Source organism: Petaurus breviceps, unplaced genomic scaffold (assembly GCF_028583685.1).
Source record: "Petaurus breviceps papuanus isolate PSGF00001 unplaced genomic scaffold, PetGlider_PUasm1.0 90865, whole genome shotgun sequence".
Taxonomy (NCBI): Eukaryota; Metazoa; Chordata; class Mammalia; order Diprotodontia; family Petauridae; genus Petaurus; species Petaurus breviceps.
In genome coordinates this window covers 13,728,416-13,745,308 of record NW_027187367.1, presented here as the reverse complement: position 1 = coordinate 13,745,308, position 16,893 = coordinate 13,728,416, and the positions used below count along the sequence as shown (strand labels likewise).

The window sequence follows — 16,893 nt, the reverse complement described above, 5'->3', positions numbered from 1 at the left end:
CAGAAAGGGTGGTTTAGCACCTTATACCTCAGACTGCCTTTACTCTAGAAAACTGGGAACCTTAAACCTCTTCCTTCCCTAGCTCCAAACATGTAAAGTTTACTTTATATATAAATAATACTTCTATTAAAGTCTGTTTTTTAAAACAATCATATCATACTGATATCCATCAGAAACTCTACCACATCCTGAATACTAGTTTGGAGACACCTGTTCAAATCTGGACTTACAAGAAATGGAGATAATAATACTAAACAAGAAAAATAAAAATTACTTAGAAAATGAAAATCCTCCCATGATGAAAAAAAAATTTATATCTTTCTAGTATCACAGATTAATAAACCTCTGGCAAAATATCATGATTATAAGCTGATTTCAGGTATCTATGGAAAGGTGCCTCAATGTGCCAATTTTAATTCAAAGTCTTAACACAGTTTCTATTTTGACCACATGTATCTTAAGATGAAAACCGGAACATTTAAACAAGTTCCAATCCAGTTAGCATTATAGAAGAAGGATTGCAAAAGAAATACTTTATCCTGAATAATTCTTGTAAGAAAACATGCTGAATGCTTTAGTCCTTTTACACTTTGACAGGGATTAACTTAATGGTCTCATACATTGATTCTCTCTGAATTACAGTCATTCTATTCAATGCAGCATGCAGCTGTACATCATCATACTGTACTGAAAATATCAATCTTCTTAGAACATGGGTCTAATGAAAGCAGTATGCTTTACAGAACTAGCAACAAGATAAATAAATGTACTGGAAAAAACACCTTTAAATTAAAATCAAAAGAGACATTTTGAGCTTGGGCATTCTTCATTATGGGAAAGAATTTTCCACTTTGAGACTATTATATATCAAAAAAGCTCCATCTGTTGTATAATTATCTCTGATAAACGGTATGATGCTTTGAGCTTCATTAGAGAGAAGGGAAGAAAGGGACACAGAGAGAACTGTAAATAAATCTCACCACTATATTTCACTTAGAGCCAGCCCAGCAGGAAGTTATAATGAATTTTTATTTATAAAAAAAGGCAATATTTCCTAAATGCTCCACTACAAAAGGCTACACCATTTACCAAATATTTGGTCCCTTGAATTGGGCAGACTCTATCTGAAAGTTTACCCTAAAGAGAAAAAACTGGTTTCATTTCTGAAAGTTCAGGAATTTGACATGTTTCTCATTTACTTGTCTTGAATTTCAACATCAGTAAGAGAACAAAATCTGGTTTAGTTCAATGGCAACAATGCTAATTTTCCAGGAGAAAGATCTAGGTTTGTTACACAGAACTGAAAAGACTGCTAGTCAGTGAAACCCAACACAATGTCCAAGACCTAAGGAAGAACCTGCCAAGGACAAGCTATAATGTAACCATCACCACCATTTATATAGTATTTACTATGTTCCAGAAACTGTGCTGGGTACTTTATAATTATTATCTCATCTGATCCCCTCAACAACCCTGGGAGGCAGGTGCTATTATTAACCTCATTTTACAGATGAGAAAACTGAGGCAGAAGTCAACTGACTTGTCTAGGGTTACAGAGCTAGTCGAGGCCACATTTGAACTCTGGTCTTCCTGACTCCAGGACTAGTGCTCATCCTACTGTGCCACCTAGTTTCCTCAATCTTTTTCAAGAGAGAGATCCTGTAAAGAATGAGATGGCACAATCAGAAAATCGGTCCTAGAGAAACAACAATAAATTTCATTGCTCAAATTAATTCAATTTTGCCCACTGTGAACAAACCTACTATTAAGCCCCTACTATGTGCCAGGTACTGTGATGAAGTATGTTAATGAGGATGGTCCAAAGCAGCATTTTCAAATTAAACTTTAATAACAAAAAATTAATAAATTTTTCCATAACATTTTTTTTAGTGTTCACATCCATTTTAGTATTCCTGGTGGCTGTTTCCGCACTGTGCTTGTCTTACCTATAAGATGATTTCAGTAGTCTTAAAGCACCCAATATTCCAAATACTCTAAAAAGTCTTTACTGACAGTACTTAATATTCCAAATAAATGCTTAACTAGCTTTTCAGAAAATGAGACAAAAATAAATGCTACCCACTCATGACTGAAAGTGATCAGACAATTCCCTTTTCCAAACATCTCATTGGAATATTTTAAGAACAATTTGGTTACTTCCTTCCATGGAGCTGGGTTAAGAACCAACTCTACAACTCTGCAAACCATAAGCTTTCAGTAAAAATTCTGTAGGTAGGAGAGGTAGTAAACCTAATTTTTGTTGTTTCCTTCTTCCCTAATGTCTTTTTCTCACCTGTATAACTCCTCCATTTGTACTCCACAGGCTCCTTCTAAACCTCCTCCAGGAGGCCCCAATGATTGCAAATCCTTACAATGAGAGCTCACGTTTACATATGGCTTTAAAGTTTACCAAATGCTTTACATCCACTATTTCATTTGAGCCTCACAGCAGCCCTAAAGAAGCAACTCTAAGCCTTATTCCTATTTTGTAGATAAGAAGACTGAGGGCTCAGAGATGAAGAGAACTCCCTGTGGTCACATAGTTAAAAGACAGAAGTAGTAATCAAACCTTTATCTCTTGACAAATAGGTCAAGGGTTCTTCCCACTACATGAAGGTACATTTTTCTCACACACAAACTGTCAACATTTCCCTCTTTATTGGCTTTTTCTTTAGGGTAGGTCTAGAAACGCATGCTCAGCTCTGCTTTACATTAAATACAACCATAACAACAAATACAAACTCTTCTTTAACTTGCCTTCTTCAACCCAGAGAGATATTCTTTAAGATAGCCAGGAAGACCCTGGTTCAGGTCTCTTAACTTCTCGGTGTTCTGGGAAACTCTAAGACTACAAGGTACCACCTGCACTGGTGGAGAGAAGGTCCTCATCTACTCCTAACCCTCTTTAACCTCAGTCTCTCAGCTCCTTTATAATTGCCAGATTTCTTGGACTAGGTTACTTGTTCTACTTTCTCTTCAATCAAAGAGTTAATGTATTTCAAGTTGGACCTAGGTATCAAAAGAGAAAAAGTAGTGGTCATAGGCTATCTCCACCATTCTCCAACTTCATAGGGTAGGGACTTACACTCCTCTTTGCCTGTGGAAATTACATTCAATTCTGTCGAAAGCTGTTGCTGGTTGGAGTTAACAGTCGGTGTAGTTAAAGAGGTATTGCTGTTGTCATTGTTCATTTCTCCGGAAAACAAATCTGCTTGGCTGTTGCTTGTACTAGGAGTGGAGTCATCATCTGGTTGTTTCTTCTGAAAATCTAAATGGAGAAAAAGAAGAAGTTGAGAAAATGGCATCAATTCAGAGGATCAATGGATTGCACCTTCCTCCTCTTGTTAGAGAGATTATGGCTAACAGACGTGGAATAAAGTATGTCCAGTCAGACCCAGTTAATGTTACTTTGGTTGACACTCTCATTCTCTCTCTCTCTCTCTCTCTCTCTCTCTCTCTCTCTCTCTCTCTCTCTCTCTCTCTCTCTCTCTCTCTCTGTATATATATATATATTTACAAGGATAGAATTTATTGGGAAGCAACAGTGATATTTTATAAAAGCATCAAGAAAACATTTTTTACAAAAGTCAACAAATATTGTTGTAGATGTACCATAGGACCGCTGATAACTGGGTCTTTGAATTTCTCTAAACATAAAAGGTTGGAGAATCATACATAAAAGCAGAAAAAGAAAAGAAAAAGGAAAGTGTAGAAAACTGAGTAATGTCTAGACCTCATATAAGGATAAAATTAAGGACTAGAGCTAATTTGTTTTTGTAATGGAAGATCATTATACATTACCACCACAAACCCTTACCTTCCCTTTTATTAGAAAGAGGTTAATGTCACAAGAGATAATATATGTAAAGCATCTAATAAACCTTAATGCCCTATATAATTGCTATTACTATTGTTATTATCATGTAAAGCCTTCCTAGATGCCTATGTATTTTTACTTGACACAAACTTTTTTTTTGCTTTTTTGGAGGGATTAATATGGAACACAGACTGGAGAGGAAAGGACCTAGAAATAGAGAAATCAACTAGGTCACTATAGTAACAATTGAGATTAAAGATGATATGGGCTATAAGCATGATAGAAAGTGTATGAGTAGAGAGAAGGATACTGATAGACTGAAGTGGTATAGACTTAGATGAAGTTTGGCAATTAACTGAAGATGGCAGACGAGGGAGAGGAAGGTTTAATAGATGACTCTGAGGTTTATTATAAACTTGGGTAACTGCTAAAGGAAGATAGTGCCTCCAATAGAAATATGGAAATTAGGATGACACTGGTAGAAATATTCTATATTGGACACACTGAATTTGAAGTGCCTATGCAACATCCTGTTGGAAATATCCATCAGGTACAACAGGTTGGCGTCAAGTAGCTGGGATGTAGTGCAAAAGTTCAGAAGAGAGACTAGGTTTGGATATAAAGATATGATAGGGAAATAGAAAGAACAGCAATCAAAAAAAAACAACTGAAAGTAAATATTTTGAAATTACAAAGAACAAGCATGGCCCTAAAGAAGAGATATGAAAAGGCATTCTCCTCTGCTTCTATACTTTGCAGAGGTGGTAAAGCTATAAAAGGGAATCTTGTTTATATTTTCAGATTTTTTTCAATGTATTGATTGTTTTTTGCTGATTTTTTTCTTTATTATATGAGATGGCTCTCTTGAAGGGAAAGGAAGGAATACAAGGAAAAAATTAGGAGATTTAAAAACAAGATATATCAATAAATTGTATTTAAAATATTTGGTAGTCATATGCATAGGATAAATTACTTTATTTGGAGAACTAATGAAATCATCAAGCAAGCAGAGAGAAACAACCATAGTAGGGCAAGGGAGAGATGATAGAAGACTTCTGTTGTTCAGTCATTTCAATCATAAGGTGGTGTTCCTTTGTAACCCCACTTGGAGTTTTCTTGGCAAAGATACTGTGGTTTGCCATTTCCTTCTTGAGCTCATTTTATAGATAAAGGAATTGATGCAGACAGGATTAAGTGACTTACTCAGGGTCACAAAGCTAGTGCATGAGGCCAAATCTCAACTCAGAAAGATAAGTTTTCCTGACTTCAGGCATGGAACTCTCTCTACTGAGTCACATAGCTGGCCACAAAGAAGACTAAGAAGCAGCAATTAAATATAGGAAGAAAACCAGTAGAAAGCTATGTAATAGAAGTCAAGCTACAATAATATTCAGGAGGTAGGCGTAATCAACAATATCAAAAGTTGCACAGAGGACAGAGAAGAATATGATGAAGACTAAGAAAAAATCATGGAATTTTAAAGTAAAGAGATTGTTGGTAAAGTTGGAGAGAGTAGAGTTTCAGTGAATCATCTCACGTGTGGTGGTAAAGCAAAATGAAAAGGTCATGGGAATTGAATTGGCTAATGAAATCTTTGAGAGATCAACAATTTACATACTGAAGTTTCTGAATAAGGAATAAGGCAGCAGGAATTGGGGAGAAGACCATGAAAGCCAGAAATATCTTAAGAATGACATGTAGGTCAGTAGTTGATTGCAACAAGGACCTATGCTGGGTGATCTAGACTTACGGAGTTAACTTCGAAAGAGAAGTGGCTGAGTGGTGGTAGCAAGGGAATGGTCTGGAAGTAGCAGTGGGGAATGAAGAGAATGTTCATTTTCCCTTCTGGTTCAGTTGTGGGGTGGAGAAGATAGTGAGGAAGAGGAGGAGAAGAAAAGAAGAAAGAAAGAACACTTTTATACTGCAGTGTACAGAGTACAACTGGGATGAAGGTTTTAGAGAGGGCCAGAAGAATATGTGTGAGATTAAGAGAAAAAGAATAAAAAAAATTGATTGAGACCTCCAATCTGCAGGGTCTTAGAATAACTAAGCATGGCCCTGAATGGGGCTGGGGCTATTAAAACCCCAGGCTTTTCACTCCAGATATGAAGGAAACTGTGGGTTGAGTTTGGTCTGGTTATAACCCAGTTGTCTGGTCTAGACTAAACAGTTAAGGCTAGGTCTATGACCTCATACCAACATATCCCAAAATTAAACATACTCCCAGAACACCTAGCATGTGGAGTAAGTACTTAGCTCCTAACCCCAGAGTTCCTGGAAAATCTGGTTCTTTTGGTGCCTTAGACAATAAGTGGAACTTCTGATGTATAGTTGCTCAAGATTTCTATTGGCTATCTTTTTTTCTCTGCAAGCTCTGTATTGAAAATGGCAATGATACATAATGAAAGGAACATTTCAAATACTATCACAAAATTTTGGAAGAACAAAAAAATGTTCCCATGGTCACAGAGTGGGCATCAGCATAACGAAGCCATGTGTGCTTCTAAGTAATTTAAAGGGGAAATAGAGTTGGAAGAGAATTATATAAAATTATCTAGTCCAACATACTTCAATTTATGGATGAAGAATTTGAGGACCAAAGAAGATCTGTACATAAAAATTTGAGCCCACATCCTTTGACTTCAAATCCAGTACTTTTCCCATTGCACTCCACTAAGACATGTACACTAATATGGCACAGAACAGAAGGTGAAATGGGCAAAGGAGAAAAGCAAAGTGTTTTCAGAAATTCTGAAGAAACAATCATGTTTAGATGGTGGAGATCTCAGAAAGCAGCATTGAACAGGGGTTAACTGGGCCTTGAAGGAAAAATACTTTCAACGGGCAGAGATAAAAGAGTGCTCTAGGCACAAAGGAACTGCTTGCACAAATGCATTAAAGTGGGAGAGGGCAGTATAAGATGTTGAGTAGTCTATACAGAAAAATGGAGGTCTGGACTAGATCAAGGGCTCTTAGTCATTTTTATATCACAGACCCTTTGGTAATCTTGTGAAACTTATGGATCTCTTTAGATGATGTTTTGAAGTACATACAACAGAGTTACAAAGGAAACAAAATTATATTAAAATATAGCTATTAATTTTTTTTCCCAAAAACAAGTTCATGAACCCCTAGGTGATTTCTAAGGCCCTTTCTAACATTAACATTCTAAGATTCTATTGTTATGTGAAGACAACTTATCCTCCTTCTGACTCTAGTGTTGGCACATGGTGATCCCCCTTTTAAGTCATCCTCTCCTCTGACTTTCATTCACAGTGCCCTTTGGCTATTAAAGGGCCAAATAATTAGTGAAACTCATTACAAATAACTTCTGGCTCAAAGATAAGATTTGAACCTTGAGGTAACCTAACCAGCTAAAAGGAGGGTTAACCTAAGGAAAGTTGAATTTCCTAAAGCTGAAAAAAAGAGATATGATTATTCTACCAGCCATACAAATACACGAAAACCTCCCAGACTAGAAGTAGATCACTAAATAATGGATAACTTCAGGCTGCATGCAGCAATGCTTTGACTTCTGGTACATATTATCTTGCATTGAACTGGCTTAAAGAAGCGAAAAGCCAGAGAAGGAAAACAATTCCTGTCATTGTATTCTAGTGGAGCTCCCTGTATCCTCATGAATTCTTGGACTCTATTCACAGATGACAGCCCTCTCATTTAGACTTGATGTGCAAACTATCAAAAAACATTAAATTCACACAAGACCTTTTACTTGATTTTTCACTTCCTACACAACCTTGTAAATTAGAAAACTTTGGGTTTTTCCCATCCCTATACATGGAAAAACTTGGTATAAACAGCTAAAATAAATAATTTTCTAAGCGGATAGGTATATTCAAAGAAATTATTCAAGGCTAAACTTTTATAGGGATAAAGCTATGAACTTGAGTTGAGACTTGCAAATAAAGCTTTTACAAAACAAACTAAATCCTTAGAACAAAGAAAACAGCTCTGCCCTCCATCATGTAACAGCTAAAATGGTAGATTATCACCCTTAATGTTCTGACAGATCCACTCCACAAAACATGATCAACCAATGAGTTTTCTTAGGCTTATTCTTCATGTATTGAATATTTTCTCCAGATCTGAATGTTTCCCACAAATCCATCCTCCAGCATCAAAACACATAAAAAAAAGGTTGGTATATATGAGTAAGAATCTACCCCAGTCTGTCTTAATGATGCAGACCAGGCATACTGGAGAAGTCTAATTAGAATCTTGCCCAATCATAAAGTAGTCACTTCTGTCATACTTAAGTTCTATTCTTCATGTCAAATGGTGCCACTGGACTTGTCAATGTACTTATACTTTTCCATGTACCCTAATCTGCAAGCTTAATTTTAAAAGCTTTTTTTCAAAGCAGAAAGAAGCAAGAAATACACAAGTACTTTTGAAGAACTTCAAGAATGTTTTTGCCAATCTCCAAACTTTCTTAATATTTTAAAAATAAATTTTCTTCAATACTAAAGATGTGTCTGTAAAAGTTTCAGGGTAGGACAGGAAAAGACCCAAACAAGTTATCACAAAAACCTACAAAAGAAAAAAATCAGTAAAGATTCATCAGGGGGTTTGAAATTAACCAAGGGTTTGAAAGACTAAAGCTGGGTAGAGGGATATATGTTCAAAAAGTAATTTCAGAATCCTCTATGAAACCTCAATCCAAAACACACATTATAGCTAGTTTTAAATTCCATTGCTTTATTAAAGCAAAAGCCTGAATTGTAAATTCAGTACAATCAAATGATGTCTTATAGAAAAACAATCAAATTATGGTATGTCTTGAAGGCTTTGCCAACATGAAAGATTTCATTATATGGACCCAGAAGATTTCGTGTCTTTTCTATGAGGACTAGACTAGCAACCAGAAGACTAGCAACTGGAGTTAGCAATAAGTGATAATTTTGTAGTTGGGATGAAGCAATGGGTATAGCAAGTCATTAAACATGGAGATGTGATCTGTATCAGTGGAGAATGCACCCATATTTATGAAACCACTAATCTTTCTAAATATTGTAGTCTGAAAAACATACTAAGTCCTACACCTAAAGTGATGGAATGCTTCTCTTAAAAGGCTATAGCCAGCACTAAGTAAGATTTCTCTAAGGAATATTACTCTCACTACTTGTGACCACTTCTATTCCTTCCATTATTAAAAATTAAAGTTTTAACAAGTCTTTTATCACCTCTGCAGATGCTACTGCTGCCAACATTGGTATACAGATTTCAGAGAGATCTTGGGTTCTCCCAGCTTTCCAAAGTGGAAAGTTTACAACTACTATCAAAAAACCCAGCTTTCATCATTACCAAAATTAAAACCAAAGATCATACCTGATTCCATGTCACAAATGAGTTTTAATTTGGGGAATTTCTAAGCAATAAACTGCAAATCAAGGATGTTTTTTTTTTGAGTCTATAACAAAAAGCATTATGGTATTATAAGAAAAGAAAATTGTTGTTTGGGTTTTGTTTTCCCTAGAATTTATCAATAAAAAGAAATCAAGGTCCCTTTTAATGGGAGTAGGCTTATCTCTGTCACTCCTGCTTGGCCTCCCCCTTCTTACTCTCAACTATAATAAGTTACAAGGGGCGGCCAGGTGGCTCAGTGAGTAAGAGCACTGGCTTCAGTGTCGGGATGACCTGGGGATCAAATCTGGGCTCCGACACAGCACCACACCCAGAAATAACTGGCCGTGTAACCTTGAGCAAGCTACTTAACCCCAACTGCTCATTAAAAAAAAACAAACCAAAAAAAAAAAACTATAATAAGTTACAGAGGCATATAATATATTCTATCTATAGGTGGTCCTTGCCTTCTGGGCCTATAAAATTCGCAATAAGTTCACAAACCCTGAGTTTCTTATAAAACCTACTGACAAAACCATTAGCAGTATCTTGCCAATTCAAAAACCAGCCTTTATCCTTTTGATTAAAATCTTAATAAAATTCTAGTGGCTGGATGTTAATCTTGATTAATAGGTTTAACAAGAATAAACTAAAAGATGAGTTACCAAGAACAAACAGAACTGAAATGAATAAATATATAATACTGTGGAGAAGATGGTAAACTAAACCTGTTTAGTTTAACATTAGATCCTTGATAAATAAAGAAAAAATTTTTGACTGCAATCACTTTGGACTGATAAAATGGGTTCCCCGAACTTTCCAAAGTGGAAAGCCCTATACACTTACCTTTTCATTGAAGAATTAGCTTCTTACGTGATCTTTAATCAAACTCTCAAGATTCTTTGGTTTACATAACCAAATTATTTCAACTGACTTAGAAATGCTACATAGAAGATTGTTTTGTTATATACTGCAATCATAGAAAAACAATGGCATAACCCATAGACAACAATGGTATAACTTAACAGTGGTGAATCAGGTTTTTCCTCCTTTCCTCATTCATACTCCTAAATCCATACAAATTCAAGGTGCAGGTAAAACATGAAGTTTTCTCATTAATACTGACAGTTCCAAATTGCTGCAAAATTGATTTCTGTATGAGAGATAAGACTCTTAAGTCTGTACAGCATGCAAATATTTGGCACCTCTGCCAGACACAGATAATGTTAGCATAAATTATTATTGAGCACATATTATTAATCATTTTCTTTCTATTATTCATCCAGTATTCTGGGTACTGACAGTACCCAAAAGATCTCTCAAGATCCTTCTTTTCTGTTTAGAATCAAACTGCTTAAGCTACCAATTACTATAGCCACCTGGGTGTAGATCACTAATGTTACTGCAGTAACAAAAGATATGACAGCCTAGAACTAACTTCAATGCTTCTTACAAAAAAATAAACTGAACCAGAAATGAATATTGTCGCTTAGGGGTGGGGAACCTGCAGCTTCTAGGCCACATGTGGCCTTATCCCTATTGTAATTATTAGCTTCAACAGTTTGATTCTAAACAGAAAAGAAGGATCTTGAGAGACCTTTTGGGAATAAGTTCAGAATTCAAACTCCTGAAGTAATTTGGCTTATTATTTAATCTAGTTTATCATTTAAGCTATACAGTCCTATAGCATAGTGCCTGGCACATGATAGGTGCTTAATAAATTGCTGACTTGACACCTACAGAAACTTGCTGGTAAGTGTAAAATAGTAAAAGAAAAAGAAAAAAAGAAAGGTGATTCCAAAGGATGCTCACTTCTCACCACTGATTGTGCAAATTATGCCATTTCCCCAGTAATAATATCTCTTAACTAACTTATAGGGCATAAATTAAAATGGCAGCATTACAGCAAATATCTAATAATTCTTTTTTTGTTTTGCTTTTTGGAGGGCAATTGGGGTTAAGTGACTTGCCCAAGGTCACATGGCTAGTTTTTGTGTTAACTGTCTGAGGCTGGATTTGAACTCAGGTCCTCCTGACTCCAGGTCCGGAGCTCTATTCACTGCGCTACCTAGTCACCCCCTAATATTTCATTATTGTGACAATAATATGTGCACAAAATATTTCAATCTAGTTAAACTACAAAACAGATGTCTGAATTTTATATTTAAATTGAAAAACTTAAGTCTTGTGAAAAAAATCTATTGTTAAAATAGTGCTAACAAAACAGACAACTAAAGATAAATATACAATTGATACCAGCCAGTTAAAATTAGCAAAAATTGTGGCTTAGGTACCTACAAGAAAAAAAAAAAGGGGGTGGGGGTAGTAAGGAACCAAATAGTAGGCAACCAAACAGATAAAAATTTAGCTTATTATTTGCATTTAAACACTGGCATTGTCCTATACTTTTACCTATGCAACAATAGTGTGTTCTATAAATCACACTACCTATAACAGGTAACATGGGTTACTAAGTAAAAGTAAAAATGGGAAAGTCAAGCATATCACATTAATTTTAGTGCATCCAGGCTTCAGTGAAGTCGGGCTTCAGACAAACAGCACAAATCACATTCCACTGATACTATAGACACTCACTCTAATGGGTTTTGATATTAAAGGGCATGGGGAAGAGCATGGGAAATTTATATGAACTAGGCTATTTAAGAATCTATTATAGTTACATAAAGATCTAAGTATTTTAATACAGTGAGACCTCATTAATCTGATAGTCTTATTCAAAATAATGTGCCAGTTGAAAACAACTGCTCTTCCCCACAACTTATGTAAGGCCTAGCTGCTAATACAAAAATATAAAATAATTTAAACCTGGCTAATTCAAAATTTCCTGCACTTAAAATCATTTAATTTGTTGGGTTTTTTACTCCTTCCTACTGCCTTTTTAGGGGGAAAATTAGGGTATGGGAGTAAGCAGGGAATCCTGGGAAGGGATTAAACCTAAGGTACAAACTCATACCAGAATCACTTAAGTACACAGCATCAAAACATCTTTGATTCATTAGGTAGAAGGTTGTATACATGTGCATGTAAAGAAATAAACACACACACAATGTAATTTTTGTATTTTCCATTTGAAAGCTTTTTTTTTCTGACCCCTAATTGTCACAGGAACAGCATCTATCTCTATGTAAGATTAATTTGTTCTTAAAAAGCAATGAAGGAATAACTGTATCCTTATCCATATCCTATCGACTGATAGACATATACTCCAAGGAGGTCAACAACAACCAAAAAGACACCACATGCACCAAAATATTTATACACTTTTTATTATATCAAAGAACTGGATAAGCAACCATGGGATATGATGATAATGGAATACTATTGTGAAGCATATGCTCATAACTTGTGCTAGTTAGAGAAAGTGAGGTTAGTAGTAGAGGATGGTTCAAGGATACACTTTTGGGGCCATTCAGAGTAACCCCTTCACTGCAGTTTACAATTTCATAGTACAGAAAAGAGCTATACTTTCTACATATCCTTCTGGAGGTCAGGTAGATGATACTCGAAGTGGAAGCAGAACTCCCAATGGCTGCACAACAACAAGTATCTTGGCTGCTGGCTGATTTTATAGATTGTGGCAGTGTTCAGCAACATAGCATTTCTGAGCTTGAACTGTATTGATATTGGGGGAAGACAGGTGTGGAATCCCTGCAGGGAGTGGGAGGGGGGGAGAGGGAGAAGGAGTGTGTGTGTTGGAGGGGAGGTCAGCCCAGTTGGTGGCCTACCAATGGCAACCTCTGTCTCTTCTTTTGCATGACCATGTGTTGTTTGTCCTTTGTTTTTCAAGAGGACCAAATAACATCCAGTCATGGTCACATGTGTAGCATGAGGAGGGAATAGAGAAGAGAACAGAGAGGTGGGTAGGATCCCCAGGGTCAGCTACTCCACTAGATTTACAATGAAATTTATTGGGGGTACCAGGGAAGACCTTGGAGATAAAGGTACCTCAGCGCAAGTGCACGCATGCGCGCGCACACACACACACACACACACACACACACACACACAGTTCACTAGATCTACACCTCTCCAATCCAATATATCTGGCTTGGTCCTGTAGGTGTCATCTGGATTACAGTTCCCATACCCTTTCTGCAGTCAGAGATAATATTGCCTAAGGCCTAGTTGCTCTTAGTTCTGGTGCTGAGGTCCCACTGGCTGCACAGATGTTTCAGAGTCACACATCATTAGGGCAAAAAAAAGGGGGCTTGGAAATTGCACTAAACTGAACCAAAGTGCTAGGTATTCCACAGATGAACATCAGAATGAGACGTGTCTATGCCCTTAAGAATTTTAATTTTAGGGGAGGCCAGGTAGCACAGTGAGTAAGAGCACTAGCCCCAGAGTCGGGATGACCTGGGATCGAATCCAGGCTCTGACACTTAGCACCCACCCAGAAACACCTGGCCATGTAAACTTGAGCAAGTTACTTAACCCTGATTGTTTAAAAAAATTTTTTTAAATTTTAGTTTACATTTTAATAGGGAGATATGAGACTCACAGAAGTTGTGACTAAGCAAAGAAGTTTATCATCCAGGGGTAGGGGGCATCAGAGAGATAAGAAGAGAGGATTCTAAGAAGATGGGGGAGTAGGTCAGGCTCTCCAGATTTCCTCCAAAAATAAGACAAAAAAGAAACTTGGTCAACGTTGAGCAGCAAAAATAAACAAGAGCTTTTTTTTTTTTTAAAGCCCCTTTCAGGACCTCCAAAGACAAGGATGGCAGAGTGAACCCCACTTGCTCCAAACCCCCCCTCTGACCCTGAAAATATAGTAACTCTTCCCCCAGGGCAAAACCCTCTACAGTAAAGGCTTGGGATCCTAGAGGAAGGGCGTGGCTAGGACACTGCCTCAAAATGGGTAGAAAGACTACAAAGACAAAAGACTCTAGAGTCCTACTATCCTCAGAGTGAAGAACCAACCTCAGAGGGAGACACTGTGGACTCCACACCCACAGCTGAGACTTCAACAGGGAATGGATCCCAAGCACAGAAGGCTCTCCTAGATGAGATCAAAAGGAACTTTGAAAGCAAAATGAGAGAGATAGAAGACAAAATGAATAATTCTCTCAAAATGAAAATAGCAGAATTTGAAAAACATTATAATGAAGAAAACATCTCTCTAAAAAGAAAAGTGTATGATATGGAAAAGGAGCTCCAAAAATTAACCAAGGAAAATGATTTGCTAAAAACCAGAATTAAACAAATGGAAACAAATAACTCTATGAGGAACGAAGAATTAGCCAAGCAAAACAACAAAAATGAAAAATTAGAAAAAGAGGTAAAATACCTCAAAGAAAAAATAACTGACCTGGAAAACAGATCCAGGAGAGATAATCTGAGAAACATAGGCCTACCAGAAAATTATGATGAAAAAATGAGCCTGGACAACATTCTCCAAGAGCTCGTTAAGGAAAACTTCCCTGAGATACTAGAACCTGAGGGGAAAATAGAAATTGACAGAATCCACCGGACACCTGCTGTAAGAGATCCCAAACTGAAAAATCCTCGAAATGTTGTGGCCAAACTCCAGAACTACCAGATAAAAGAGAAAATACTTCAAGCGGCCAGAAAGAAACAATTCAAATATTGAGGGTCCACAGTGAGGATTGCACAGGATTTGTCAGCCTCCACACTGAAAGATCGGAGGCAATGGAATACAATTTTCAGGAAGGCAAAACAGCTCGGATTACAACCAAGGATCACATACCCAGCGAGACTGAGCAAATTCTTCCAGGCAAAGAGATGGTCATTCAATGATATAACAGAGTTCCAGACCTTCTTGATAAAAAAGCCAGAACTCAATGGAAAATTCAACCTCCAATTACGAGAAGCAACAGTGACTCAGAAAGGTAAACAAGGAGAACACACATCATTTTAGAGGGAAAGAGGGGAGGGAGAGGAGCTTCGCATGAGATCTGTTCCTGTCATTCTTGATGCGAAGAAAAAATAGCACACCTCATTAAGTATAACAATATCCTACAGGCAGTAGGAGGGGGAAAGGGTTACAAAAGGGGGGTGGGAGTGATTTGTAGGGAGGGAAGTAGTAAGGGGAAAAGGGGAGGAAAAGGGAGGGGGGCCGAAAAGGGAACACTGAGGGAGGCGGTGGTCAAAAGGAAAACTATTAAGGGGGGGAAGGGAGAAGGGAGGGAAAATACGAACATTAACAGGGGCAGGAATAGGATGAGGGGAAAGAAACAGATAACAATCATAACTGTAAATGTGAATGGAATGAACTCTCCTATAAAACGGAGACGGATAGCAGAATGGATTAGAAATCATAATCCTACAATATGCTGTTTACAAGAAACACATTTGAAACAGAGGGATACACACAAGGTAAAGGTAAAGGTTGGAGTAAAATATATCAGGCCTCAGCTAAGGTAAAAAAAGCAGGGGTAGCAATCCTTATCTCAGATAAAGCAAATGCAAAAATTGACCTAATTAAAAGAGATAAGGAAGGAAACTATATCCTGTTAAAAGGCACCATCGAGAATGAAGCAATATCACTACTTAACATATATGCACCAAGTGGTGTAGCATCCAAATTCCTAGAGGTGAAGGTAAAGGAATTAGAGGAAGAAATAGATAGCAAAACTATACTAGTGGGAGACCTTAATCTCCCCCTATCTGAACTTGATAAATCCAACCTCAATATAAACAAGAAAGAAGTTAAGGAGGTGAACAGGATTTTAGAGAGGATAGGTATGATAGATATATGGAGAAAACTGAATGGGAATAAAAAGGAATATACTTTCTTCTCAGCAGTTCATGGCACATATTCAAAAATTGACCATGTTCTAGGGCATAAAAACCTCACAATTCTATGCAGTAAGGCAGAAATATTAAACGCATCATTCTCAGATCATGATGCAATAAAAATTATATGCAATAAAGGGCCAGGGAAAGACAGACTAAAAACTAACTGGAAATTAAACAATTTAATCCTAAAGAATGAGTGGGTCAAACAAGAAATTATAGAAACAATCAGTAATTTCATTCAAGAGAATGATAATAATGAGACAACATACCAAAATCTGTGGGATGCACTAAAGGCAGTTCTTAGGGGAAGTTTTATATCCCTGAGTGCATACATGATTAAATTAGAGAAAAGGGAGCTCAACGAATTGGGCATGCAATTAAAAAACCTAGAAAAAGAACAAATTCAAAATCCCCAATTAAATACTAAACTAGAATTATTGAAGACTAAAGGAGAGGTTAATAAAATCGAAATTAAGAAAACTATTGAACTAATAAATAAAATCAAGAGCTGGTTTTATGAAAAAACCAACAAAATTGATAGACCCTTAGTCAATATGATAAAAAAAAAGAAGAAAACCAAATTATGAGTATCAAAAATGAAAAGGGTAAATCTACCTCCAATGAAGAGGAAATCAAAACAATAATTAGGAATTATTTTTCCCAATTGTATGCACAAAAATTTGACAATCTTAGGGAAATGGATGAATATTTAGAAACATACAAGTTGCCCAGATTAACTGAAGAGGAAGTAAATTACTTAAATAATCCCATCTCAGAAAAAGAAATTGAACAAGCCATCAGTCACCTCCCTAGGAAAAAATCTCCAGGGCCAGATGGATTCACTAGTGAATTCTATCAAACATTTAAAGAACAATTGATTCCAATACTCTACAAATTATTTGGGAAAATTAGTGAAGAAGGAGTCCTACCAA

General features: G+C 36.6%; 1 protein-coding gene across 4 annotated transcripts in view; it reads right to left on the bottom strand.

Annotated features, from left to right (window-relative positions):
• The window catches only part of ZFAND3 (zinc finger AN1-type containing 3), a 398,518-nt gene that overhangs the window by 111,996 nt on the left and 269,629 nt on the right, over positions 1–16,893 (bottom strand). For all 4 annotated transcript variants that reach the window (XM_069073603.1, XM_069073600.1, XM_069073601.1 and 1 more), the window contains one exon: positions 3,086–3,268. In XM_069073603.1, the coding sequence (XP_068929704.1) occupies positions 3,086–3,268 (183 nt within the window). The remainder of the gene's footprint in view (positions 1–3,085; positions 3,269–16,893) is intronic.